The 26,060-nt window shown below is 40.5% G+C and overlaps 9 protein-coding genes across 11 annotated transcripts; all 9 read left to right on the forward strand.

Moving 5' to 3' along the window:
- The first annotated feature begins 1,980 nt into the window (after positions 1-1,980).
- On the forward strand, positions 1,981-3,030 carry LOC149717591 (neurotrimin-like). The gene is made up of 4 exons (XM_089834692.1): positions 1,981-2,247; positions 2,320-2,607; positions 2,672-2,791; positions 2,852-3,030. Exons 1-4 carry the CDS (start codon positions 2,193-2,195, stop codon positions 3,028-3,030), a joined length of 642 nt encoding a protein of 213 aa, XP_089690818.1. The 5' UTR covers positions 1,981-2,192.
- A 23-nt stretch (positions 3,031-3,053) lies between these two features.
- On the forward strand, positions 3,054-3,968 carry LOC149717592 (cell adhesion molecule DSCAML1-like). The gene is made up of 4 exons (XM_089834693.1): positions 3,054-3,202; positions 3,259-3,531; positions 3,590-3,709; positions 3,763-3,968. The coding sequence occupies exons 1-4, from the start codon at positions 3,139-3,141 to the stop codon at positions 3,966-3,968; spliced, it is 663 nt and encodes a 220-aa protein (XP_089690819.1). The 5' UTR covers positions 3,054-3,138.
- Positions 3,936-4,812, forward strand: LOC149717593 (cell adhesion molecule Dscam2-like). Its single transcript, XM_089840295.1, has 3 exons — positions 3,936-4,207; positions 4,273-4,554; positions 4,623-4,812. The coding sequence occupies exons 1-3, from the start codon at positions 4,135-4,137 to the stop codon at positions 4,763-4,765; spliced, it is 498 nt and encodes a 165-aa protein (XP_089696421.1). The 5' UTR covers positions 3,936-4,134; the 3' UTR covers positions 4,766-4,812.
- A 247-nt stretch (positions 4,813-5,059) lies between these two features.
- On the forward strand, positions 5,060-5,809 carry LOC149717594 (neural cell adhesion molecule 2-like). The gene is made up of 3 exons (XM_089834694.1): positions 5,060-5,272; positions 5,337-5,618; positions 5,676-5,809. Exons 1-3 carry the CDS (start codon positions 5,209-5,211, stop codon positions 5,807-5,809), a joined length of 480 nt encoding a protein of 159 aa, XP_089690820.1. The 5' UTR covers positions 5,060-5,208.
- Positions 5,810-6,032: 223 nt separating this feature from the next.
- Positions 6,033-7,843, forward strand: LOC149717595 (opioid-binding protein/cell adhesion molecule-like). Its single transcript, XM_089840293.1, has 4 exons — positions 6,033-6,298; positions 6,362-6,643; positions 6,701-6,820; positions 6,886-7,843. The coding sequence occupies exons 1-4, from the start codon at positions 6,235-6,237 to the stop codon at positions 7,056-7,058; spliced, it is 639 nt and encodes a 212-aa protein (XP_089696419.1). The 5' UTR covers positions 6,033-6,234; the 3' UTR covers positions 7,059-7,843.
- A 333-nt stretch (positions 7,844-8,176) lies between these two features.
- On the forward strand, positions 8,177-22,016 carry LOC149717596 (cell adhesion molecule Dscam1-like). The gene is made up of 20 exons (XM_089834695.1): positions 8,177-8,349; positions 8,416-8,697; positions 8,754-9,113; positions 9,287-9,358; positions 9,422-9,712; positions 9,778-9,897; positions 9,958-10,231; positions 10,437-10,756; positions 10,822-10,941; positions 11,005-11,169; positions 18,771-18,912; positions 18,973-19,121; positions 19,190-19,321; positions 19,376-19,614; positions 19,670-19,907; positions 19,978-20,076; positions 20,138-20,326; positions 20,395-20,535; positions 20,600-20,877; positions 20,959-22,016. Exons 1-20 carry the CDS (start codon positions 8,283-8,285, stop codon positions 21,028-21,030), a joined length of 3,750 nt encoding a protein of 1,249 aa, XP_089690821.1. The 5' UTR covers positions 8,177-8,282; the 3' UTR covers positions 21,031-22,016.
- Positions 11,836-14,346, forward strand: LOC149717597 (opioid-binding protein/cell adhesion molecule homolog). 3 transcript variants are annotated; one of them, XR_016367149.1, is made up of 5 exons: positions 11,836-11,951; positions 12,015-12,518; positions 12,581-12,982; positions 13,045-13,460; positions 13,527-13,640. XR_016367149.1 is itself a non-coding variant. In XM_089840289.1 (4 exons), the coding sequence occupies exons 2-4, from the start codon at positions 12,461-12,463 to the stop codon at positions 13,299-13,301; spliced, it is 717 nt and encodes a 238-aa protein (XP_089696415.1). In that variant the 5' UTR covers positions 11,836-11,951; positions 12,015-12,460; the 3' UTR covers positions 13,302-13,580. The 3 variants fall into 3 exon arrangements, 2 of the variants coding, with proteins under 2 accessions (XP_089696415.1, XP_089696418.1); XM_089840289.1 differs by having other exon boundaries at positions 13,045-13,580; XM_089840292.1 differs by lacking the exons at positions 11,836-11,951; positions 12,015-12,518; positions 12,581-12,982 and adding exons at positions 13,888-14,007; positions 14,068-14,346 and having other exon boundaries at positions 13,298-13,460; positions 13,527-13,814.
- On the forward strand, positions 15,180-16,080 carry LOC149717598 (leucine-rich repeats and immunoglobulin-like domains protein 1). Its single transcript, XM_089840294.1, has 3 exons — positions 15,180-15,422; positions 15,492-15,782; positions 15,849-16,080. The coding sequence occupies exons 1-3, from the start codon at positions 15,368-15,370 to the stop codon at positions 15,998-16,000; spliced, it is 498 nt and encodes a 165-aa protein (XP_089696420.1). The 5' UTR covers positions 15,180-15,367; the 3' UTR covers positions 16,001-16,080.
- Positions 22,017-23,978: 1,962 nt separating the features above from the next.
- On the forward strand, positions 23,979-25,217 carry LOC149717599 (cell adhesion molecule DSCAM-like). The gene is made up of 5 exons (XM_089834696.1): positions 23,979-24,111; positions 24,171-24,452; positions 24,514-24,633; positions 24,690-24,860; positions 25,162-25,217. Exons 1-5 carry the CDS (start codon positions 24,048-24,050, stop codon positions 25,215-25,217), a joined length of 693 nt encoding a protein of 230 aa, XP_089690822.1. The 5' UTR covers positions 23,979-24,047.
- Positions 25,218-26,060: the final 843 nt, after the last annotated feature.

The following is a 26,060-nucleotide window of genomic DNA, read 5'->3' on the forward strand; positions in this document are numbered from 1 at the left end:
GGATATGGATGGTAAGTTAATAAATCCCAAGTATAGATAGAAGTGACGGGGATAATAAAGCATAAGGTTGGGTACTTGGGTTTACCATCGAAGGACTTAGCAAAAAGGGAACAGATGGATTTCCGATATCGTTTAAATTGAATTAAATTATACGGATCAGTAAATCATTTTGATCTATAAAGTGGTAGAGTCTTATAAGCAAAATGGCGTCTTATCCGAGAAGGGCATCGCAACTCTACTTAGCTCTGTGTTGTTGGGTCCATATCGTAATTGGTAATTACATACTTAGCAGTTTAAAGGTTCGTGGATTAAGATAATATTCGTTTCAATGCCTTAGGGATGAGTTACAGCATCGTCCCATTTTCGTTCCCGGGTCGACCCTTGGTAGGAGCGAGCGTTCGGGTAGTTTGTAGCACTTCAGGAGGATATAACCTAAGAATAAGATGGCTTAAAGATGGGGACCAACTGAGAGAGGACATTAACTCAAACTTAAAGATAAGTTCGTACCCGGAAGCATCCGTTTTAAGTATCGAAAGACTTTCCTTGTCCGACAGTGGTAACTACACTTGCGAGATAACTTCGAACGAAGGGACCCTGAGTCATACGGACGTACTTAAAGTATCAGGTAGGGAGGGTTACGGGCATCCATCGGTTACTTGCGGGTTTATATTAACGACAGGCACAAAAACAAAACAGCTCCTCCCGAATGGGTCAAAGTTTCTAAAGATTCCCAAGCCTTCGTTGGGAGTAACCTAACCCTGGAATGTCAGGCGTCCGGGAGTCCAGTACCGTCATTGAAATGGGAAAGAGCCCAAAGTAAAACGCGTTTCAAGTGGTGTTTTCCGCGCTTTTAATACGTCAACTTACAGGGGATAGTCCCGACGCTTTTCAACTGTTGGAGAGAAGACAACGCGAGATGGGTCACCTGTTCAGACTAATTGATATCAAGGGAACGGATGCGGGGATCTATCGATGCATAGCTAACAATTCGGTCGGGATACCCATTGTCAAGAACATACAGTTAACAGTTTTAAGTAAGTACAGAGGGGGGCACCATGAGGATTGTTGTATGTAGGTGGCGTTCCAATTCGTCTGACTATAAGGGCATTAAGGTCTCAGTGTAACTATAACAAAGCCATAGCGTATCTTCAGTAAGTTGAGTGTCATGGCGTCGTCGACAGTCTTTTTATTACTATACGTCCTAAAGTTTGTTTCACTTAACGATGGTAAGAAGGAACTCCTTTTATTGAAATAATTCAAAATGAGAGAAGTAATTTTAAAATGGCGACAGGAAAAATGAACAACGTTATGATTCAGCCATTTGTATTTCCGGAGCAAACTCTAGTTGGGGATAGTATTCGTGTTGGCTGTATGACAACTGGGGGTGATATTATGAGTTACAAATGGTTGAAAAACAGACAAGAACTGATGCCCACATCGAGAATTAGGATAAGTTCCGCGGAAGATGCCTCTTTTTTAAAAATTGATCGAGTTGGTATCGAGGATAGTGGTAACTACACTTGCCTGGCAACCCTCAAAGAAGGCACGATAAAGCACACAGCCATACTAAGTGTGAAAGGTAAGGTTGACCAATTACGTTTGCGCAATTATTACGATACCGTGCTTCTAGCTCCACCGGAATGGGTTTCGGTGTCGGGGGACAAAGTTGCATACGTTGGCACTAATGTCACGTTGGAATGCTCGGCTAAAGGGGAACCTACACCGCGAGTAACTTGGGAGTTCGCTCAAAGTGAGTGCAATGAAACAACAAATTTAGCTACGAAATGTCAACTTCCTTATTGAATACAGAGAGCAATCCTGGACAATACAAAGAGTTGAGCAGCAAAGGCCACCCTGACAGACTGTCTCTAAATCAGGTCACGGAGCAAGACGGAGGAAGTTATAAATGCGTTGTTAATAACTCTGTGGGTCTTCCTCTAATAAAAACCATTCAAGTAAATGTATTGAGTAAGTCACTTTCAAGTTAAATGGTGGTGCTTGGGGCACGCTTCGCATAGGTGGCGCTAGGGGTTCTACAACCACAATGGCCTACGTATGATAATACGATATGGAGGTTGTACGCTCGACTTAACTACAGGATTACTGAAGTCTTAGAATAAACAGCCCTAATAACTTATAAATAATTAGAAGATATTATCGCGCTTGTTATCGAAACCCTCGGTTCATTGGCAATGTCCAATCCTGTTGTGGTATTAGTCTTATTAGGTATCCTTTTGATCGTCAATGGTAAGTTGCATATACCTTAACTTCCAAAATAAACTTTGTTTCGAGATTCAATCCTATTATTAAACAACATAGCGGATGGACGACGTTTGGCTGTTACCCCTTTCGTTTTCCCAACTCCAATTTTGGTTGGCGAAAGCGTTCGAGTTACGTGTAGCACTCTAGGGGGTAACATATTACAATTTCAATGGATGAAAAATGATCACATTGTACACGATGGTACTCGAATCACCATCGGTTCGTACAGAGACGTATCTACGTTAAATATAGATGACCTAAATATCGGGGATAGTGGTAACTACACTTGCCTCGTAACCCTGAAGGAAGGAGTTGTAAAACATACAGCTACTTTAACAGTACAAGGTACCCATCGACCTAAAAACGTCATCACGTTTATGTAATTCTCATCGTAAATACTTTATTAAAGCTCCCCCAGAATGGATTAGCGTTTCACAAGATAAAGTGGGTTACGTGGGCACCAACGTCAGTATAGAATGTATTGCCAAAGGGATACCCCAACCCTTGGTGACCTGGGAATTTGCATCAAGTAGGTTTATCACTCGACATTTAAGGGATTTCAGTCGTAATTGCGTTGTTTGTAACGTAGGGCACAACCCAGGAATGTATAACCCCGTGCACCCCAAGGACCCGATCAAAGAGCACATATTAAACTTGGTAACCATTAGAGAAGATGATGGTGGAACGTACCGATGTACCGCAAATAACTCCGTGGGACATTCTTTGGTCAAAACCATGGAACTCAACGTTTTAAGTAAGGTCATATAGACACCCGCGGTTTCCTAACCCAACCCAATCACGCCTAATCCAGGTGGCGCCATGTTCTCCGCGTTTTAACAATAAGTAGCGGGGAGGGTATACTAGTTTTATTAGAACATGGCGTATTACAAGACGCTGTTAGGTTTATTATGTTCGATTCAATGGATAAATCAAAGCACAGGTAACGTTTCTCTATAAAAATACGAAGGATAGTAATTTATGGAGGAAGTTCCATAGGAAAGATAGTTCCATTTTCTTTCCCATCGCCTATATTGGTGGGAGAAAGTGCAAGGGTATCATGCACTACAACTGGAGGGGACATATTGCAACTTGACTGGCTTAAGAATGGAGAAGCAATAAGAGACAAACCAAGTCTGACAATTAAATCGTACGAAGATGTTTCCACCTTAAAAATTGAGCACGTAACGACAAGAGATAGTGGAAATTACACGTGCTTAGCGTCAATGAGAGATGGGACCGAACAGTACACAGTTCCATTGCAAGTTTTAGGTAAGCAATTACCTATCACAATTAACCACAGAATATCTAAAGACCAATATGATTCTAGCCCCACCTCAATGGTTGTCCATATCTAAGGACAAAGTTGGGTATGTGGGGACCAATGTCACCTTAGAGTGTCACGCCGAAGGAGTTCCCCAACCCGTGATCAGTTGGGAATTTGCTCAAGGTTAGATAACCCATCCGTAAGTTATGTTGCAAACTAACCGTCATAACCCATAGGGAATAACCCCACCTCATTTCGCGGGGTAAACCACAAAGACCACAGGGACGTAAGAACCATGGTGTTACAAAATATTAAAGAGGAAAACGGTGGAACGTATCGTTGCATTGCCAATAATTCTGTTGGAAACCCATTGATACACTCCATGCAACTCAACGTCCTTAGTAAGAACAATTACTTTAGAATTACTACTTTACGAAAATAAGAAAGGCACCGTTGGGTGACGCGCGAGCCAGGTGGCGCTATGGTCTCTACCATCCACAAAATTGTTAGCCATTATACTTCAACAAAGCGTTGATGAGTTATTATACAGAGCACAACATGTTAATGCATATTAATATCGACTAAGAAATATAGTGTTAACATTTAAAATGGTTCCGTTTAATCGAGACCTATTCGCCTCGGTCCTAGTTATTGCAGTAACGATACTGTCTCTAAACGATGGTAAGAATATATCAATAACATGAAGCAACGAAACGGGTCTGGTTCTGAAACGCTAAACTTTTCAGCTGAAAGGAGAAGGATAAACCCTTTTACCTTCCAATCTCCGATATTAGTGGGTGAAAGGGTCAGGGTCATTTGTGGCACAACAGGCGCGGAAATTATTAGTTTGGAATGGTTCAAAAACGGGGAACCATTGCGTAAAAGCCAAGGGCTTAGTATCAAAAGCTACGAGGACGTTTCAACATTAACAATCGACCATTTAAGTAACAATGATAGTGGAAACTATACGTGCGTAGTCACGATGAAGGAGGGTACCGAGCAGCATACAGCGGTACTTAATGTATTAGGTAAGAACTTTCAGAATACTTCAAAACTCTGAGAAATAATCGTACTCAGATTCATAATTATACTGCAGCTCCACCAGAATGGGTGTCGTCCTCAGGGGACAAAGTGGCTTATGTGGGCACCAACACGACACTGGAATGCATAGCTAAGGGTGTCCCATTGCCCGTAACTACTTGGGAGTTTGCTCCAAGTATGATCGTAGTTATAAATTAATAATCTGAACAAATTCAATCATTCCCTGATTTAGATAACAATCGAGGCTCGTACCAACCCGTGAGTAGCAGGGACAGGAGTACTCCACATTTAATGATAATTAATGCCAGGGAAGAAGATGGTGGAGATTACCGTTGTACCGTTAATAACTCTGTCGGGGTTCCCCTGGTCAAAAATATACAATTCAACGTTCTAAGTAAGCTAGTCTTCGAATGGATTTTCATTAAGTGGGTTATCGGGTACCAGATCGCGAGACGCCTTAAGTAGGTGGCGCTATGGTCTCTGTCCGAAAAAAGATAAAACCCTCAATACACCTCCATGAGTGTCTCTAGTATTTACATCACGAATTTAACTCAAAGAGAGTTGCTAGGTACTCGGTACTAGTACTTTTAATTGTTGTACCGAACAAACCTTAACATTACCATCAACTACCCCATTTCAACATGAGTCGCGTTAAGTTAGTGATTATCAGTGTTCTATCACTATTTGGCATAGTCTTAGTATCAGGTAAGAAAAGCCTAATACCCCTCAGTACATCGCTGAACTCCCTAAAGCAACATCTTTTTTTCAGCTCAAAGAAAAGTTATAATACCATTTTCCTTCCCATCCCTAATTTTGGTTGAACAAAGAGCATATGTCACATGTGGTACCAGGGAAGGGCAAATAACAAAATTTCAATGGCGTAAAAACGGAGCTATGGTACAAGAAAACACCAGATTAACGGTTACCACGCTAGCAGATACATCAACGTTAAAAATAGATCAATTGTCTATCGAGGACAGTGGTAATTATACTTGCATTGTTACCATGAAAGGCGGGGTGGATCAGTACACAGCGTCTCTTAAGGTTCTAGGTAAGTTTTTCACCATTTAGTAGTGCCTAAAACAAACTAACCCTATTTTAACTTCAGCACCACCTGAATGGGTGTCTGTCTCAAAGGACAAAGAGTCGTTCGTGGGGTCAAATAGCACCCTTGAATGCGTGGCCAAAGGTGTCCCCCCGCCTCAAGTGACCTGGAAATTCGCTCCAAGTAAGAACCTTTAAGTAATTTAAATAGATTCAACTTCTTAACTACTTCACTCCCTACTTAGAGACAAACCCGAAGGCCTACAGGAATATCCCAACGAAACCCGACGACACCCAGCACCACTATTTAAAACTGGTAAACCTGAAAGAGGAAGACAGTGGAGAGTACTTGTGTACTGCAAATAACTCAGTTGGGACGCCTTTGATACGAACCATTAGCCTAAACGTGTTGAGTAAGTAAGGGGGTTTAAGAGGCACCATAATGGTTACTCTGAGATGGACGCCATGGGTAGGTGGCGCTAGAGTCCCCATAAAAGTACGATATAATAAATCCTATGGAGAAACCATCAACTAATGCTCTTGAAAGACATCGCTTAAACATTTGACAAGGGCCCTTGTATTTAGTACGAGATATCTTAATAGTGATCTACAAAAATTAAGAAATGTACCACCACAAAATTATTATAGTATTTACGTCGATACTTATGAACTTCGTTCTCATATCCGGTAAAAATGTATACTCCTTTATATGGATGGCAATATGATGGTCTAACGAAATCCTAATTGCAGCCCAAAGAAGGGTTATCATACCATTCTCTTTCCCATCCTCAATACTCATTGGTCAAAGGGCAGTGGTGATTTGTGCACCACAAGAAGGAGAAGCTATTAGATTTCAATGGAGAAAAAATGGGGCGATATTACAAGAACGACCAAACTTATCAATAACCGCTCTAGAAGATGGATCGACGTTGAAAATGGATCGCCTAACCATTGAGGATAGTGGAAACTATACTTGTATGGTGACCATGAAAGGGGGTACCGATCAGTATACAGCGTCCCTCAATGTTTTGGGTAAGACGCTTCTAAATGTACCCTGAGAATAGTAATCTTATAGTCGACATTTTCCAGCGCCCCCAGAATGGGTCACAGTCTCTAAGGACAAAGAGACTTTCGTGGGGTCAAACACGACCCTTGAATGTGTAGCCAAAGGGGTTCCAAAACCTAAAGTCACTTGGGAATTCGCTCCCAGTAAGATTGAAGCCCATCAAACGGCTCAGTAACCTTACATTAATTTCTTGCTTTCTCAACAACAGAATATAACCCAAAAGGGTACAGGGAACTCACGGTCAATACCGTGGCTAAAGATCACCACTTGAATCTATTAAATTTAAAGGAGGATGACAGTGGGGAGTATCGGTGTACGGCAAATAACACAGTCGGGGCACCATTAGTTCGAACAATTAACTTGAATGTGTTGAGTAAGTAATGGGGTTTATGTTGCACCAACACATGCCCTTCGCAAAGGACGCCTTGGGTAGGTGGCGCTATGGGTTCTACAGTAACAGAAATACAAAGAAATAGGGAACTAAGGCTCTTAAAACGGAGAGCCTACCGCGTAATGTTTTTGGAATACTCGCTAATGAACGATTAAATAACAATTGTCCACAAAATAATTAAAAAACCGTTGGTCGTGATGTTGTACAAGATGATAATAGTGTTTATATCATTAACAATAAGTTCGGTCCTAATTTCTGGTAAGTATTCCATATGTGTTAAGTACATCCCTTTGATGGACTAATGATATCGCTATAAACCCAGCTCAAAGAAGGGTTATCATCCCATTCTCATTTCCATCTCCGATAAATGTCGGTGAAAGGGTTTACGTAATTTGCGGTACTAGAGGTGGAGAAATAACTAAAGTACAATGGCGTAAGAATGGGGCCATACTCCAAGAAAGGCCAAAATTAACCATGACACCTTTGGAAGACGGATCCGCGTTAAAAATTGATCGCCTCTCGATCGAGGATAGTGGGAATTATACTTGTATGGTGACCATGAAAGGGGGTACAGATCAGTACACAGCGTCCCTCAATGTTTTGGGTAAGACGTTATAAAACGTATCCTGACAACAGTAACCTTATAGTCGACAATTTCAGCGCCCTCCGAATGGGTTACAGTCTCTAAGGACAAAGAGGCTTTCGTGGGGTCAAATACGACCCTAGAATGTATAGCCAAGGGGGTCCCAAAACCCAAAGTCACTTGGGAATTCGCTCCCAGTAAGATTGTCATACCCCTTTTTTCAAAACAGCACTGTAACCTTACATAAATTCTCACTTTATTAACGACAGAATCGAACCCAAAAGGGTACAGGGAACTCACGGTCAATACCGTGGCTAAAGATCACCACTTGAAACTATTAAATTTGAAGGAAGATGACAGTGGGGAGTATAAATGTACGGCCAATAACACAGTCGGGGCACCATTAGTTCGAACAATTAACTTGAATGTGTTGAGTAAGTAATGGGGTTTATGTTGCACCAACACATGCCCTTCGCAAAGGACGCCTTGGGTAGGTGGCGCTATGGGTTCTACAGTAACAGGAATACAAAGAAAGAAGGAACTAAGGCTTTTTATAAGAACTGCATAACGTACTATGTAGTTAACGAGAAATACTAATAAAATTTGAACTATTAATTAATTGCCATTAAAAATGACGTTCTGCAAAATAACAATAGTTCTTGTATTAATAACAATGCGGGTTTTCGTCCTAATTTCGGGTAAGTGTTTCTCGCATGGCTCTATGAAGGACCAATGTATATTACACCTTGATATCTTAAATACAGGCCAAAGAAGGGTTATCATCCCATTCTCTTTTCCATCACCGATCTTGGTGGGTGAAAGAGCGTATGTATTTTGCGTTACTAAAGGAGGAGATGTTACAAAATTTCAATGGCGTAAAAACGGAGCCATTCTACAAGAACAACCCAAGTTAACCATAACTGCTTTGGAGGGCGGATCCGCGTTAAAGATAGATAGCCTTTCGATTGAGGATAGCGGCAACTACACTTGTATGGTCACCATGAAAGGGGGTACAGATCAGTACACAGCGTCCCTCAATGTGTTGGGTAAATATTATTTATACTAGTTTTAGGAACACGTGTAATTTGGTTCAACTTTACAGCACCCCCAGAATGGGTAACAGTCTCAAAAGACAAAGAGGCTTTCGTTGGTTCTAACACGACATTGGAGTGTGTGGCCAAAGGGGTTCCAGCGCCTAAAGTCACTTGGGAATTCGCCCCGAGTAAGATTATGAAGACATTACCAACAACTCCGGACTTACTGGTATATTTAACTATAAGCCTACTCTTATTTACAGAAACACACCCGAAAATGTACCAGGGGTTACCGCCCAAACCGGAAGCTAGAAATCATCTTTTAAAAATAAATAACCTAAAGGAGGAGGATAGTGGCGAGTACAAATGTACTGCAAATAACACAGTTGGTGCGAGTTTGGTTCGAACCATTAACTTGAACGTATTGAGTAAGTAATGGGGATAAGTAGCACCAAGATACGTACTTCGCGAACGACGCCTTAGGTAGGTGGCGCTATGGGTTCTACGAAGTAGGGTTTATGGGCGACAATGAACAAAACCCAAAAATTTCCAACGTGAAAATGGAGGGTACATACTGACTTAACGCCTTAAACAAATCTAGAAGACCTTACCATGGTCGCGAAATATTTATGTCTCTGTACCTCTCTGCTAATTGGATTAGATATATTTGGCAGTAAGTACCTCTTGGACCTCTATCAATCAGACTACTTGTTAAAATACATCCTTATTATCATAGGTAGGGTGGCTGCAAGGCAGCTGATAATACCATTCTCATTTCCATCACCAATACTGGTTGGTGAAAGAGTTGTTATAACATGTGGCACCAAAGGTGGTGATGTAACAAAGTTTGAATGGCTTAAAAATGGAGACATAGTACGCGAAAGATCAACGCTAAGTACGAAATCCTCGGAATTTTCTTCAACATTAATAATAGATGGTTTAACCACGAGTGATAGTGGGAATTACACTTGTTTCGTAACAATGAGAGACGGAACCGAACAGTATACGGCAACCCTTAAGGTTCTAGGTAACCAGGCCAAACCCATTCTATGACCCCTGAGCCATCTTAAGAACTCTCAAATAAATTTGCAGCACCCCCTGAGTGGATAACTGTGACGAAGGATACAGTGGCTTATGTTGGCACTAACGCTACCATTGAATGTAATGCCAATGGGGTGCCTAGACCCAAAGTCACCTGGGAGTTCGCATCAAGTAGGTTTCGAACGCTTGAGTTCCATATAACCATAACTTAACTATACTTAACACGTTAAGGGACAAACCCTACCGTTTACAAGTCACTAGCAGGGCGAGGACAAGAATGGGAGCACATGTTAACACTGATTAACATAAAAGAAGATGACGGGGGAGATTACCGTTGCGTAGCAAACAACTCCGTTGGAGCCCCTCTAATAAAAAACATTAATTTTAACGTACTAAGTAAGATACCAGCGGGTTTTTTTAGTGAACGAATCGTTTTCTTTATGGTTAAGCGACCAAATGGGGTTAAAGTAGCACCAGGACGCGTATTTCCTGTGGGACGCCTAGGGTAGGTGGCGCTATAGGTCCTACACCAACAATTTCAGGGTTAACACCAGTAAATCTTAGAGGTTCGGAGCTTATTGCTAAGAACAAACTAACATCTAAGTTAATTTAATCGCGTTATGGTCGCAATGTTTTGGTTCCCATGTTTATCTTTCACAACACTATTAATGCTTTTGGATGGTAAGTGATACTTTGTGCCTTTGAATAAGAAGCTCTATCAACAGAACTATATTATCAGGTACAAACGCCAATCGTAGAATGATCATACCATTCTCTTTCCCATCACCCATCTTGATTGACGAAAGAGTTTCAATAATTTGCGGAACAAGAGGTGGTGATATCACCAAGTTCGAATGGCTCAAAGACGGGGATATATTACGAGACAAAGAAACGATATCAATAAAATCCACGGACGATTCTTCCACTCTCAAAATCGACCGACTCACAGTCAGAGATAGTGGCAATTATACATGTCTCGTTACTATGAAAGATGGTATAGAGAGGTACACCGCTACACTGTATGTTCTAGGTAAAACTTGAATGATATGTCCTTTTTCGGTCTTGAACTTTACCGAGTCTATGTTTAATATTCAGCACCTCCGGAATGGGTAACGTTTTCTAAAGACAAAGTGGCATACGTTGGTGCCAACACCACTCTGGAATGCGTAGCCAAAGGGGTCCCACATCCCAGTGTCACGTGGGAATTTGCACCAAGTAAAACTAAATCCCACACCTAAACAATTGCGAAACCAACACCTTACGAATCCACCCATATAGGATCAAGTACCAACGTTTATAAAACCATTCGAACAAGACTTCAAGAGTTGGACTACAAGATAACCTTAATAAATATCAAAGAGAATGACGCGGGGGATTACCGGTGCACAGCCAACAACTCGGTTGGCGCACCTCTAATTAGAAACATACATTTTAATGTTCTAAGTAAGTCGCTCACGCTTGACACCACCTGGACGCCTAATATAGGTGGCGCTATGAGTTTCACAAACCAATTTAAGCCTACATTGAGAACAACATCCCTCGGTACCGATGTCTTTAAGTCGTAGGTTAAATGTTTAGTGTATAAATTAAACTAGGTAGTCGAGAATTTGTGAACTATCGTACTGAAAAAATCTGCAGACAATGAAACTATATCACGCTAGTGCTTGGCTAAGTTTTTTGCTCAGTAACCTAATACTGATAAGTGGTACGCATCAAGCTAAGTCAATTCATATAAGAAAGGTTGTTAATAGAATAAATTTTAGGTGAAAGTAACGTGATCATCCCATTCTCATTCCCAAAACCGATATTGGTGGGCGCGCGAGTTAGTGTAATGTGTGGTACAACAGGGGGAGAAATTATAAGATTTGAATGGTTAAAAAACGGAGAAAGATTAAGGGAAAGGCCGAGTCTGGCTATTAAATCGTACGAAGACTCATCCACCCTCAAAATAGATCACTTAACAGTGAAAGACAGTGGAAATTACACTTGTCAAGCCTCAATGAAGGGGGCTGTTGAAGAATACACGGCTTCTTTAAACGTTCTTGGTAAGTATTTAAACCCAACCACATTAATTACGATAACTAATTCAATAACGTCGATTACAGCCCCCGTGGAATGGGTACGTTTTTCTAGTGACAAAACGGCTTACGCGGGTGCAAATGCAACCCTGGAATGCGCGGCTAAAGGCGTCCCTGAACCATCCGTGAAATGGGAATTTGCACAGAGTATGTTAGTTTTGTACAACGTTCAACTTAACGATACTCATCCGTGTTTTTACAATTACCCAGAGGACGCACCACAAAACAAATATGAAACGGTACTCACCCGAAACCAAGGGACGGCGTCCGTGTTGAACTTGCTTCACGTCAAAGAGGATGATAGTGGAGTGTACCGTTGCATTGTTAACAATTCCGTCGGAGCACCCCTAGTGAAAAACATAAAATTTAGCGTTTTGAGTAAGATTTAGAAGATATTTTTGGGTGAAATAATTGGGACTCGCGTGAGCAGCTAGCTAGACGCCTGATCTAGGTGGCGCTATGGTCTCCATAATGGGTGAAAACCTAACATGTACCCATCCATACCATCCCATGACCATAATAACATAGAATACGCCGTGTATCTCGACTTGTAGTCGTACCCGTGTCATTATGATCAGCTTTATTTAAGCAATAATTAAGATATAGTTTACCTAAAAACCCATTATCGAGAAACAGTCCTGAAATATACATAGATAATGGCAAAAAAGTATTTTGGTTTCATCATATTCGGAATTGGGTTAAGCCTAATCAATGGTAAGTGCACATATTTTGCAGTGCACAACTGACAGTTTTACTAAATATATTTCGGGCTTCAGGGGACAGAAAAGTGATCATACCGTTCTCGTTCCCGACACCAATTCTGGTCGGGGACAGGGTATTCGTATCATGTGGTACAACCGGCGGTGACATAACGAATATAAAATGGTTGAAAAACGGAGAAACTTTACGTGATAGACCCAAATTAACCATAAAATCGTACGAGGACTCCTCAACCCTTAAAATAGATCACTTAACAAACGAGGATAGTGGGAATTACACTTGCTTGGTCACTATGAAACTGGGAAACGAGAGGTTCACGGCACCTTTGAAGGTGTTGGCCCCACCAGAATGGGTGTCTGTCACTAAGAACACAGTAGCGTACGTGGGTACCAACGCTACTTTAGAATGCACCGCCAAAGGAGTGCCTGAGCCCATCATTACTTGGGAGTTCGCGCCCAGTAAGTGTTACTAACCAGTGCAATTGAACTGAATTTTAATTAAGACATGCCCCTTTATTTAGGAAATCACAGGGGTGATTTTCAACCCACGAAACATCAGAGATCCAATACTTTATCGTTGTTTAACATTAAAGAGGAACAAGGAGGGGAGTATCGATGCACGGCAAACAATTCAGTGGGGTTCGCGTTAACTAAATCCATCGAATTAAGCGTTTTGAGTAAGAGATTAAAACATATAAGATCTGCTCTTTACTGTCTTTCTTATTTCGTACACCGACCGTTTGGTGGGGCATCGAACGCGTCAAGTCTCGGGGTTTAGTGAAGGACGCCATTCCGCGTATAATCGTGAACAACAATAAATTACTAGGTCTACTTTGATAGTTATGGTTTAATTTAAACTTCGAAAATATTATGGATCGTTTGTGGCCAATTAGTTTTATAATAGCATTCGTGATTTTAATAGGAGTTATGATCGATGGTAAGTGCGTGGAAACGTTTAAAAAATTGATGCCCTAAAGAAAGACCTAATCAAAAAGCGTTTCAGATGCCCAATCTTTTAAAGTACAACCAGTTGTATTTCCTCCAACTGTTACGGTTGGTGAGCGAGTAACTAGTACTTGTACAGCTTCGTCAACCGAAGGAAATTTAATTACAAAGTGGATAAAAGATGGGCAAGAATTAACTTCTGGAAATGGAGTAGAAATCCATTCGTACACCGGGGTATCCATGCTCATATTACATAGCGTAACTGAAAATGATTCTGGAAATTATACGTGCCTGGTCAGTGGTAAAAGAGGCACTAGAAACTACACAGCGCACCTGAGAGTGCAAGGTCGGTTGCGTCAATATAATTTGCAGCCATTCTTCGATTAATAATAAGAGTATAAGAAGAATTTCCAACGCAGCTCCCCCAAAATGGTTAAGGATATCGCAAAACCAAGGTATCACCTCGGGAAGGAATGTATCACTAGAATGCTTAGCTATGGGAGCACCAACACCCAAGATCAAATGGACTATCGTATCTGGTAAGCACCCTGTTGAACTTCAGTCTCAAATAAAACCGAAACGAACTATTTTGATTGCAGGTGACCTATCACCCAGGACTAAAACCAATAATGGCGAGTTAATTATAACAAATGCGCAAAAAGAGGATGAAGGTGTTTACGAATGCGAAGCAACAAACGGGGTGGGATCTTCCATCACTAGTAAAATTGAGCTCCTAGTTTCGGGTGAGTTTGAGTAAAGGAGGAGATTGGCACCATGGGCAGAGTCGCGTCTATCTAGGGGGCGCTACGTTTCCATACTTCAATAAACCCATCAGGACGCCATAGAAACTTGTACTTGGGGCTTAGATATTGTTAACAATATAGCCCGGGATAAATAATGAAGAACTTGCAGGCAAAATTATGGATTACCGTGAATTTAGAAGCAATTTTGTACCGAATTTCGGTTTTTATAGTTTTGTGTTTGGATCGCTCATACAGCCAAGGTCTGTTAAGACGCATTGTTAATTCAATAAACATCTAAAAATGTTGCTATACTCATTAGATCTTACAGTAGCGCCTTTTAACCCACCCTCGGTTTTAATTGGAAGAAGAGCTACAACATCTTGCACTTATGCCGACCCCGAGTCTGATAATTCAGTCAGTTTCAAATGGTTAAAAGACGGAGTTGAAGTACGAAAAGACAAAGATAATATTCAACTCCCCTCCTACACGGGTGTTTCCATTATTATAATTGACCCCGTGAGAGAGGAGGACAATGGCACATACTCGTGCGAAATCACTAGCAAAAGAGGAATCAAGAAATCCTACACGCCCCTCTTAGTCAAAGTACCACCTCGATGGGTTAAAGTGCCCAAAGACACCTCAGTCGTCTTTGGAAGTAACGTGACCTTTGAGTGTAAAGCCGCGGGGTCACCCACACCATTGACCGAATGGGCCAAAATAACTGGTAATTTGACCAAACAAGCAAAAGCAATTAGATCTTTACTCATTAGCTCCATTTCAATTTAGACACCCAACGTCTAGAAAATCATAAAAATGAACAGGAGAAGACAGACAATTCCGGCACGGCAACATTACACTTGGCAAAAGTTGATAAAGAACACGAAGGGACTTATCAATGCCACACTGCAAATGGAGTGGGTCTCAGCTTAACTCATAACGTGGCGCTGACCATTTACGGTAAGTTTGGGTCCTACACTAAGGACGGCTCCAACAGGGAACCACTTTCGAGAGAGAAATTCCAGGTGGCGCCATGAACTCTAAAAACTCAACATAGACGGCTTTGTATCACTATAAGGCCGAAAGTTACTAAGATACCTTGATATACTCAAAATAAACTTTGAATTAAAACCGAATCAAAATATTAACTCCAATTAAAATGAATACGTTATTTACCCTAATTACTATGCTTTCCATCTGCTCTAGTTTATTGGGTAAGTTTTAACAAAAAGCCTACAAATCAATTCATTAAGGGTAAGCCTAACTGACGCTTTTTGAAAAAGGTGAGATTGCCATTCAGCCGTTTTCCTTTCCTAATGTCGTTACGGCTGGGCAAAGAGTGTTGGCGGCATGCACGGCTATGTCTAGTCAATCCACAAAACAACATTTCACGTGGTACAAAGACGGGGTCAAATTAGAATCGAAAGATAACGTTATAATAAACAGTAACGAAAATATGGCAATGTCCAATTTAATAATCGGCCCAGTGAGTGAATTGGACGATGGTAACTATACCTGCGTCCTTAAAGATCGCATGGACGAGGGGCGGCACACGGCTAAACTAAACGTTCACGGTATAAACAGTCCCACATTCTCCTTCAAACTAACTAAAACCTAACCAAACTTAACTCATTAATTAGTTGCCCCAATTTGGACCATAATACCAAAAGACACAGAACTAAAAGCGGACAACAACATCACCTTAAAATGTCAAGCCAGGGGTCGACCGCCACCCAAAATAACCTGGAGGAAATTAGACAGTGGGTTCCTCAAAACACCCCGTCACTCATAATCCAAATTATCACTCCTCTAACAACGGGTATCGCCTCTCTCTTACGTTTCAGACGGGGAAGTGTCTTCCATGGACCACCAGCACCACCAAAACGGGGATGAGTTACGCATTATTAAGGCTGGCAAGAACGTAGGAGGTCAATACGAATGCCAAGCCGAGAACGGCGTGGGGGCAACGCTAAGCAAAATCGTGCAGATATCCGTTCTAGGTAAAACACCCCGAAACTAACGGAATTTTAAAGAAAGTGGTGGGGGAAAACCACCCCAAAGAGTAGGCCCATGGACATGGCACCAAATAATGCAGAGGGCGCTATGGAGCAGCGTATGGCGTCTCTCTCTCAGACTCTTTGTTATATCAATAGTATTACTGCAAATACTCTCAGACCTTTCAGTAACTCAAAGGTTTCTTATAAAAACATATTGGTTTGAATATGAAATTTAAACAATTTTGGAGCTTCATTTTAATAAATATAATATACTTTGTGTCAAATGTCCACGCCCGTAAGTTCCAATATTACTCTGAATTAATTTCTTTAAAATTAACATTAACTCTATTCAATCTTAATAGGTCGACCCGTAATCCAACCATTTAGTTTCACGCAAAATTTACAGAAAAATGATAAGGCTAGCGTTATGTGTTTGGTTAAAAGCGGCACACCACCCCTCGAATTTAGTTGGCTGAAAGATGGAATTGAAATATACAAGACCGAAATTAGAGATATAAAATCGGTCAACAATGATATCTCACTTCTGGTCATTGGGTCAGTCCAGAAAACGGACATTGGTAACTACACATGTATAGTTAAAAATAAAGACGGTTCGGACTCTCATACAACCAACCTAACGGTCAAAAGTAAGTCGCTCAACCCTAACCAACTTTAAATGACCATTTATAACTGTCTCATTTCTACCAAAACAGTTCCCCCTGTATGGATAACAATTCCCAAAAACATGGAGACTATCATGGGGGCCCGAATAGAGGCCGAATGTATCGCGGAGGGATACCCCCATCCCTCAATTACCTGGTCCAAAAAGGGTAGCTGACCATCCTCCAGACCCTCAAATTGACCAGCGGACTAATCGGGATAGTGCATGGTTATTTATTCCCTAAAACAGATTCAAATGGACAGTACTCAAACGTGGACTTTGAATTGAAAGATAAAGAAACGAACAAAATAAGACCCAATTTACTCATACCGGAAGTTAAGGACTCTGACGAGGGCTTCTATCGATGTCAAGCCACTAACGGAATAGGGGACACTATAGAAGCCGAGTTCTTTTTGGCGGTCAATGGTAAGAGATAACAACCAAGACCGACCACCCTCCATGGAACTATTAATTTAAGTGTCTGCGTGGATCTTATTGAATTTGGCAACTGGCGTAGGCGTCAATTAAAGCTAATAAGCAATTAATTTACAGCTGGGATATAATATCTTTCAATTAACTAAGTGGTGCTCATTTAGCGTCATGTTTTCCGACACTAGGGGGACTGCGGTTCCCAAAACCCTAACTGAGTCTTTCTAATAGTAAATATTTATGGGTGACAAAGAAAACGATTCGTTCACGGGGATGGTTTAATTTTCGGTCTACTATATAAATAATCTAAGTGTTTAAATCTGTATTTAAAATGTTTGAGAGTATCCCTAAACTAAACTTGTACATGTATTGGGTAATAATTACTTTCAGTATTTTTCAGAAAGCACAATCGAATAGTGGTAAGATTATCGTACGCCTATAATGAACAATGTCATCAAGGTGTATTTTTCAGGAGCTCCCAAATTAATGCCATTCATGTTTACAAATAATCTAATTGAAAATGAGAAAGTTCGTGTGATATGTTCAGTAAATTCCGGCGAACCGCCTTTACAATTCACATGGCAGAAAAATGGCAAAACGCTATCTTCAGAAACAGGAAACCATCACGTTTTAATTGAGGACCTAAGAGACTTCTCAGTATTAGCCATAACCAATTTATCCTTACAATCTAATGGAAATTACACTTGCATCGTCAAAAATAAAGCCGGCACTGATCAACATACAGCGCAGCTGGTTGTAAATGGTAAATTTCTGGTTTTTACTTTCACCCTGAAAACCTAGCCTAGCGCCTCACAAATAAGAGAGGGGCAGATGTCAACCAGACTTCTCTTGGTTAGAGAGAGAGAGAGAGGGAAGAGAGGGAAAACGCGCAAAACTACCATACTAAAGGACACGGGCAAATCGATCCAAGGTTCTTCACCTCTAACTAAATCACGTCATCTCTCTTTTTTCAGCACCACCCAAATGGTTATCCAAGCTAAAAGACCAGACTGTGTTAGCTGGAAGTAATGTCTCTCTAACTTGCGAAGCTAGTGGTTACCCCGAACCTACAATTCAATGGCAAAAAGGTAGGCGTATTGTTAATTGAATTCTAGCTAAAACTGTACAACAAATTGAATAGTAAATTTTAATAATATTTCAGATAAAAACGGTGGTAACCTAAACGAAAAATCAACGCTAAACCAACAAAAATTGGTTTTAAATTCGGTTAAAAAAAGCGACGAAGGGACGTACACTTGCGTCGCCACTAACTCATTTCAAACTATTAAACAAAATGTTAATTTGCAGGTTACCGGTACGATTTAAAATCGCCATTGCCATGACACTCAATTTTATACGGGGCGCGAAACTAATTAATAATTATCTTTATACTAAGCCTAATTTAATTTACGCTATTTCTAATTAAAAGCTAAGAGATAATTATTAATCATTTGGGATCCCATTTATCTTTACAGTGCCCGCCAGATTCGAGGAGAAGTTTAGGATTGAGACAGTAAGGAGAGGCGATAGCGCGACGTTAAAATGTAAGGCCAAAGGTGACGAACCCTTGACCATAATATGGACCAAAGACAAACAAGATATAATGAGAGACGCGAGGTATAACCTTTTTCGTAACATATTGTCCAATTTCTTATACTTATAATTAAATAATATCAGATATGAAAGATTTGAAAGCTCCGAGAAAGATGGTCTCAATTCCGAACTTTTCATACGAAACGTTGAACGCCAAGACGGTGCATTATACAGTTGTCAAGCCAAAAACAACTACGGAAGTGACGAACGCAACATAAAAGTTGTTGTAGTTGGTAGGTATTATCGAAAGCATTCGTCTATTTTAAAGATTGTTATCTAAATCTGTTAATTAAATAAACAGAGGTTCCCGCTCAAATACTGGACGCCAAGGTACAAGAAGTATGGAGTCGAAGTGTCAGTATCAGTTGGTCAGCTCCTTATAGCGGTAACAGCGTCATAACAAAGTATATCATACAGTACTGGAGAGACAAAGGTAAAATATCTTGACCAATGGTACCAGAAATGATTCTAACGACTTAATTCACAGTTGCCCCTCATAAACTACACGAACACGACGTATCCGCGTCGCAAACAACGGCGGTTATCAGTAAAAGTCTTCAACCGGGAGTGTCCTACGCGTTGACCATCATAGCCGAGAACGAAGTAGGTCAAGGCGAACCATCGAAGGAATTACAATTCGTAACGGGGGAAGAAGAGCCAAGTGGTCCACCAACTGACGTTTGGGCCACGGCTAAGGGTTCTACGACCATAGAGGTTCAATGGAAGGTATATTGCGAAAACCCCAAGTCTTAACAAAGAAATGACGTAATAATGTTAACAGGCACCACCTAAGGATGATTGGAACGGTGAAATCAAAGGATTCTACGTCGGTTACAAAGTTGACCGAACTAGTCAGACGTATTCGTACAAAACGGTCTACGGAAGTGGAAACGAAACCATGACTCACATGTTAACGGATTTAAACAAGGCGACCCGATACAATATCGTTGTTAAGGCGTACAATAGCGCGGGAACGGGTCCCGCGTGTCAAGATCTATTGATAAAAACTTTGGAAGGAGGTAACTTAACTAAAGTTGGGCCCCCTTAATTACAGGATTAAGTACTTTATTAAATTAATGTATTCCGCAGAACTACCTCCACCCCCTGCTGTGTCGATAATAGCAGCGTCTTCCGATTCAATTAGTGTCAAATGGGGTCATAATGAATCGCCAAATGAAAAGGTCACTGGTAAGGTCACCGTTTTAAAGCTATGATGGATTAGGTCTAACAGACACCTGGATATACGCAGGATACACAATTCATCTTCAAAAAGAATCCGGAGAATGGATGCACATACCAATGATAATATCGGAACAAAATCGGTATACACTAACTGGTTTGGAAAGTGGAACTAATTACAGAGTCTACGTCACTGCAAATAACCAATTTGGTCGAGGACATCCCAGTGAAACTCTCAACATCAAAACAGCCATAACAGGTAGAAACCTAATCATATTCTTCTAAGCCTTGTCCGTATACTTAAGCCTACCATTTACGCAAAACCAGGAATGCAACTAAAACTCCCATTCAACGTGGACATGGGTGTAATAATCCCTGCCGCTACTGGTACGATAGCAGTCATAGTTGTCATTATAGTTGTCATCATTTACGTCAGAAAGATCAAATCGCGTAGGAAGTTTGAGAAATGTAAGCTCGGACAGAAAGTCCACAATGGATGGGTACTTAATTTCGCGCCATTTATTATTTTTAGCCTTGGAAGCCAGCAGTAAGAACCCAACGTACGCCACGGGAACAAATCAACGCTATATAGACATTGACAAGGCCCGACCCATGTTACCACCGGGCGTCCTTGCGTGCCAAGAACCAGGGACAATAACCCCGGGGTCAACCTACGCCGCGTACGCTTGTATACCATCTAGGGACGGGACCATTGATTCGAGAGTTTATGGTACAGGTCGACACGAAATGAAAACATTCCAAGAAGAATTAAAACCGGGACAGGATGGGTATAACGACTACTACAGCGGGGTAAGTAAGCTAAGCCTTGGTCCCTCGAAAATCCATCACCAATTTAAAAAAAAAATATATTGTTTCTTACTTTAATTGCAGCGTAATGAACGTCCCCCGACGTATCCACGAGCAAATTCCAAAAAGTCGAATCCTTACGATCCCAAACAGTAACGACAATTATCAAATAAGGCTGTGCCAAAAACCTAAGGAAAAAAAATAATAATAAAACCAAATTAATTCAATACGCTTACAAGTATTTATTTCTACACAATGATATAAATGTAAGATTTTTTTAGGCGTTGTTCAATTGCTAATTCCATTTAAAGAATTGTTTTTTTAATTAATTAAGCCTAGCAATTCATTCCTCATGACATGAACTCAAAGATGCTCAAATTTTGTATGATTTTAAACGGTAGAAAAAAAAATACCCACAACACATTTTGTAAAAAAAATTTCACACCATCATAATTTTTAAGTTTACGATAATACTATGCTCTTTCAAAAAATTCTTGAACGCCATTTTTTAATTTAGAATCTTATTTTTTTTTGGAGGATTTTAAATTTTGTTAAATTAATTTTAAATGATGTATTAATTATTTTAATTTGTTGTGTATATATAATAATAAGAAGCCAAGCATTTCCTTAGTAATACCATAACGCGTTTAAAAACTTAAGTGTTTAGTGAGCTACTTAAAATTAAATAAGAAAAAGGTTTAAATATTTACTTGTCGCTTTATGTGTTGTACACCCTATATTTAAATAACGCTAACTATACCACCTACAGTCTTAACCCCCCTCCCATCAGCTACTTGTGGTTTAAGTATTAACTGTAATTAATAATAGATCTGAAACTATTCATTTTACGATTGACCAAAATCCAAAGAGTGTCTTTGAAAACAAACTATCACTCACATTTTTTGCAAAAACTATGAAACCAAGAATTTACAATGAAACAAAAATAACTATACAATAAAGTAAACTAATAAAAAGAACCATGCAGTGTATACATAGCTTTTAAACTAGTCGTTTATAATAATTAGTAAAGTTTTGAAACAATATTTCTCACGACCCCTGATGAGACATTCTTATTAATTGTAAAACCCAACGTTCCTTGAAATACGTTTTTTTATAAGAAATAAAAAGGTCTACCAAAGAAAGGTGACTCATTTTTTTGGAGTATTTAGTAGGCCAGTTCTACCCAAGGTTCTACCATGAGGGCAAACTACTATGCAAGGCTTAACACTTATTTAAACCATATTTTTCACATTTTTCTAACTAATTTCTAATCAAATAAGGTATTTTTCTACACTGTTATAAATATTTACCTTCAATATAAAGTCTGTATGACCAAAAATGCCGCACAATTTTCAAACTTTAAGCCTTGGCAAAGCGCGCAAAAATCGATGAACTTTTCCCTCCACTTCTCCGCGCAGTACTACCAGACTCGAGCGCTCGTCTCGAGCGGCGCTGAACATAAGCGAGAAGGGTAGTGAAATGGTGTACTTAGGCCAGCAGAGAATTTGGTGAAGGGGGTTAAGGAAATTTTACATTCAAATTTGTTGAAAAGCGGGGAAATTACAATTTAAATTAATGTTTGAAGAAGGAAAACAAGAGATACGAATAAAAATACAAATTCGAATAAATATCAGACAAATTAAATAGATACTACTATGAGAATCTATAGGGTTCTCTTGACTCTAAGGAACTCTTTGCAGTCGCCTACCAGGGCGTTTGGAGTACTTAAAGGGAATGGTAAATAAGTACGAGGAACTTTCCCTAGGTGACGCCATCAGCGCTAGAATAAGACCATAAACCCAAGTCATATTCACAAAGAGAAGCATATCCTTTTTCGGCCATGATACTCCTCATCAGTATTAGATAGGTCTTGGTCGGAGCCCGTAAAGCCACTGCACACTGGGATTTACACGCTCTAATTGACTTAAATCAGCTGTAATTATTGTCGATGTATGGTTAACTATATCTTCAATCCACATTTCTAACTAAAAATTCAATGGAAACTTCATATTCATTGATCATCTGCTTGACGGTCATAGTCTCGCTAACACTAGGTTGTATTTCCTAAACTTTCAAGCTGTAGATGAGTGAATAACTTATAGGATGGTTTGCGATCCTTTCTAGCTGAAACTCAGATTCAGCCGTTCACATTCCCTGCACGCAGCAAAATTGGGGACACAGCAACCGTAACTTGCTTAGTCTTAGGCGAATCAGGTGGATGGACCTATTCCTGGACTAAAAATGGCATTACCATAAAAGACTTGCCATCAATTAGTATAGGACAAGTTGGCGATGCTTCTCTGTTAGTCATAAGGCCGATTCGCGATGATAGTAGTGGAAACTACACCTGCATCGCCAAAGGTCCATCGGGACACTTCTCCCATAGCGCTATCCTAAACGTTGAAGGTATATATGGGTTGGAAGTCTGTTACCTAAGTTTAAACTAATTCAATCTATAGCCCCACCGGAATGGGTGACTAAGCTAAGCTCAGTCACAGCCAGGATAAATGAGAACTTGGCAGTTCACTGTATGGCTAAAGGAACACCAGAACCATCCGTCACCTGGAAGATTATCACTGGTATATTACACCCCAAAGAATCTGAGGTCACTATTTAACAAGTGCCCCTAACTTGACAGATAGTGGGATGGAAAATGTTTCGCCTAATAAGAACCGGGCCGTTCACAAAAATGGAACCTTGACCATCTACGACACGAAACCAGAGCACGCGGGGGTATACGTTTGTGTAGCTGAGAACGGCATTGGTCAACCCATATCTCAAAAGGTTCAAATCACCGTCAACAGTAAGTTGGCCTGGGAGGGTTTCGCAAAACTTTGGTTGGTCTATGGGTTTAAAGTGTAGGACATATCGTACACTGGCGGTGCCTACGATAGGTGGCGATACTGCACCAATGAACAACTCAAATTACCTCTTACTTAAGGCGAAAGCTATAATATATTCGTCCCTGTGTCATAAAATGGCCACCGACCGACATCTCCAGTGACTAAATTCGAATATTATCAATTCGAAGACATCCAACCGTTTACCTAGACTAGGTTGGTCGCAATGACAAGTTAATGATTAATTAACTTGAAGTATACGGTACATATAAGTCTAGAGTGACTAGACCAAACTAAATTTCGGGTAGGTATCCTTTAAACGCGTTCGTCCCAATGGAGGGTTGGGAATCAATTCAGTTTTTGGTTGTACTCTTATCCGCGGCGCTTTATAAATGTGGTAAGTCCTACGATCATTAATTCTACTAACTAAATAATCATTGAACAAAACTATTTTAGAAACCAGTAGAATTCAGCCATTCAGTTTCCCAAGTAGGGTTAAGGCAGGTGATACTGTGTCGGGGACTTGTCTTGTTATGGGAGGAAGCGATAATTGGTCTTACGCGTGGAAAAAAGACGGCCAATTGCTCAAAGATTCGGACTCGGTTAAAATATATAACAATGGAGTCGTTTCGACAATAGTTATAAAACCAGTACACCCTAGCCTAAATGGAAACTATACATGTGTGGCGAACGGACCCTCGGGGCAAGACTCTCATAGCACAATACTAAATGTTGAAGGTAGAAAGGTTTCTCTGGTATAGAAAAGCTGGTGTCCTAATGTTCCAGTACGTTTTCACAGCGCCACCAACTTGGGTGACAAAGCCTCAAGACACTAATTCCGTTCTGGGTGGGACGGCCACGCTACACTGCGTTGTTAGTGGTACCCCGAAACCCAAACTAACCTGGTCCATTCTGACAGGTGAGCAAATACGTTAGGGTTTCTATAATCACCTTTTCATACCAATACAATTACAGATAGTGGCTCGAGGGTCCTAAGTACTTCTAAGCAAGAACGTCGAATTCTTCACGAGAATGGAAGTCTAACCATAGAAAACGGTTCATCTCAAGACAATGGGGTTTACGTGTGCCAAGTGGAGAACGGGGTTGGGGAGCCAATGTCTGAAAGAGCCAGGCTGGAGATTCGTGGTAAGTGGAACCGGGAACAGTTACTTTGAGTTTCAACAAAAAGGTGGCGCCATGGTTTCTATCAAAAACTATAACAAAATATTAAGGGATAATAAGTCATTTGGGAAGGGTAGCCATCTTTGTCGGTTTCACGCGAACGCGATCACATCGGCTATTGGTTATCGCGAGCGAATCTCCCTATGATTAGGAATTGCAGATGTACAAAAAAATTTAGAATTACAATAAAAACAAACTAAGAATTATCTACACTACAACATCATGTTTACCATTAACCCTTGGGTTTTCGTATGGATGCTCGCAGCAACTACTGCAGTTAAAGGTAGGGTGTACCTTCAATGCATGCAGTTTGAATATTGAATTAAAATTTCGACTCTTCGTCTGTTCAGCGTTACCACACATTCAACCCTTCAGCTTCCCCGCTAAGAACAAAGTGGGAGAAACAGTAAATGTTGCCTGCTTAATAACGGGTGGCAGCGACTCTTTCACATTTAGTTGGAGAAAAGATGAACAAGGGGTTTTAAAAGAGTCAGATTCGTTTAAAATAAATAACACCCCTGTTGGTTCAATCATTACCATAAAGTTAATTGGTAATGAAAACGGTGGAAACTATACATGCATAGCGAACGGGCCTTCTGGGAGGTTTACCCATAGTGCAACGCTTCATGTTGAAGGTAACACAAGAATATCCAACAACTTTATCATATAACAAAGAAGCGCTGTTTTAGCCCAACCACAATGGGTTGTGAAACCAACTGACCATACGTTCATGGAAAACAAGGATGTGGTCATCCCTTGCTCGGCAAGCGGAACACCTCAACCCAAAATTACTTGGGTTAAGCTTGGAGGTATACTTTCATTTCATAAAGAAGTACTTGGACCTGACCTAGTCATTCCGTTTACTTAGAAAATGACGTACAGGATATAGTGAAGCCTAACGAAGGGCGGGTTTCGGTGAGCACCAACGGTTCACTGGTCATCCAGAATGCCAAACTAGATGACCAAGGGGTGTATTTGTGCTCGGCAAGAAACGGGATAGGGGAAGGCTTATCTGAACGAATTGATCTGCACGTACGTGGTACGTTTCACCCGTAATTGCTGCCATAGGGTTAAGGGTTGTTCCATAAATGGACTGTAATTGGTGAAGACCAAAACCCAAGAGTACCTTATATATTAAGAATCTATATGGGACATGTTCCCAAA

This window comes from Phalangium opilio, unplaced genomic scaffold, assembly GCF_054372755.1.
Source record: "Phalangium opilio isolate 3A_F unplaced genomic scaffold, DU_Popi_V2 ptg000003l_1, whole genome shotgun sequence".
NCBI lineage: Eukaryota > Metazoa > Arthropoda > Arachnida > Opiliones > Phalangiidae > Phalangium > Phalangium opilio.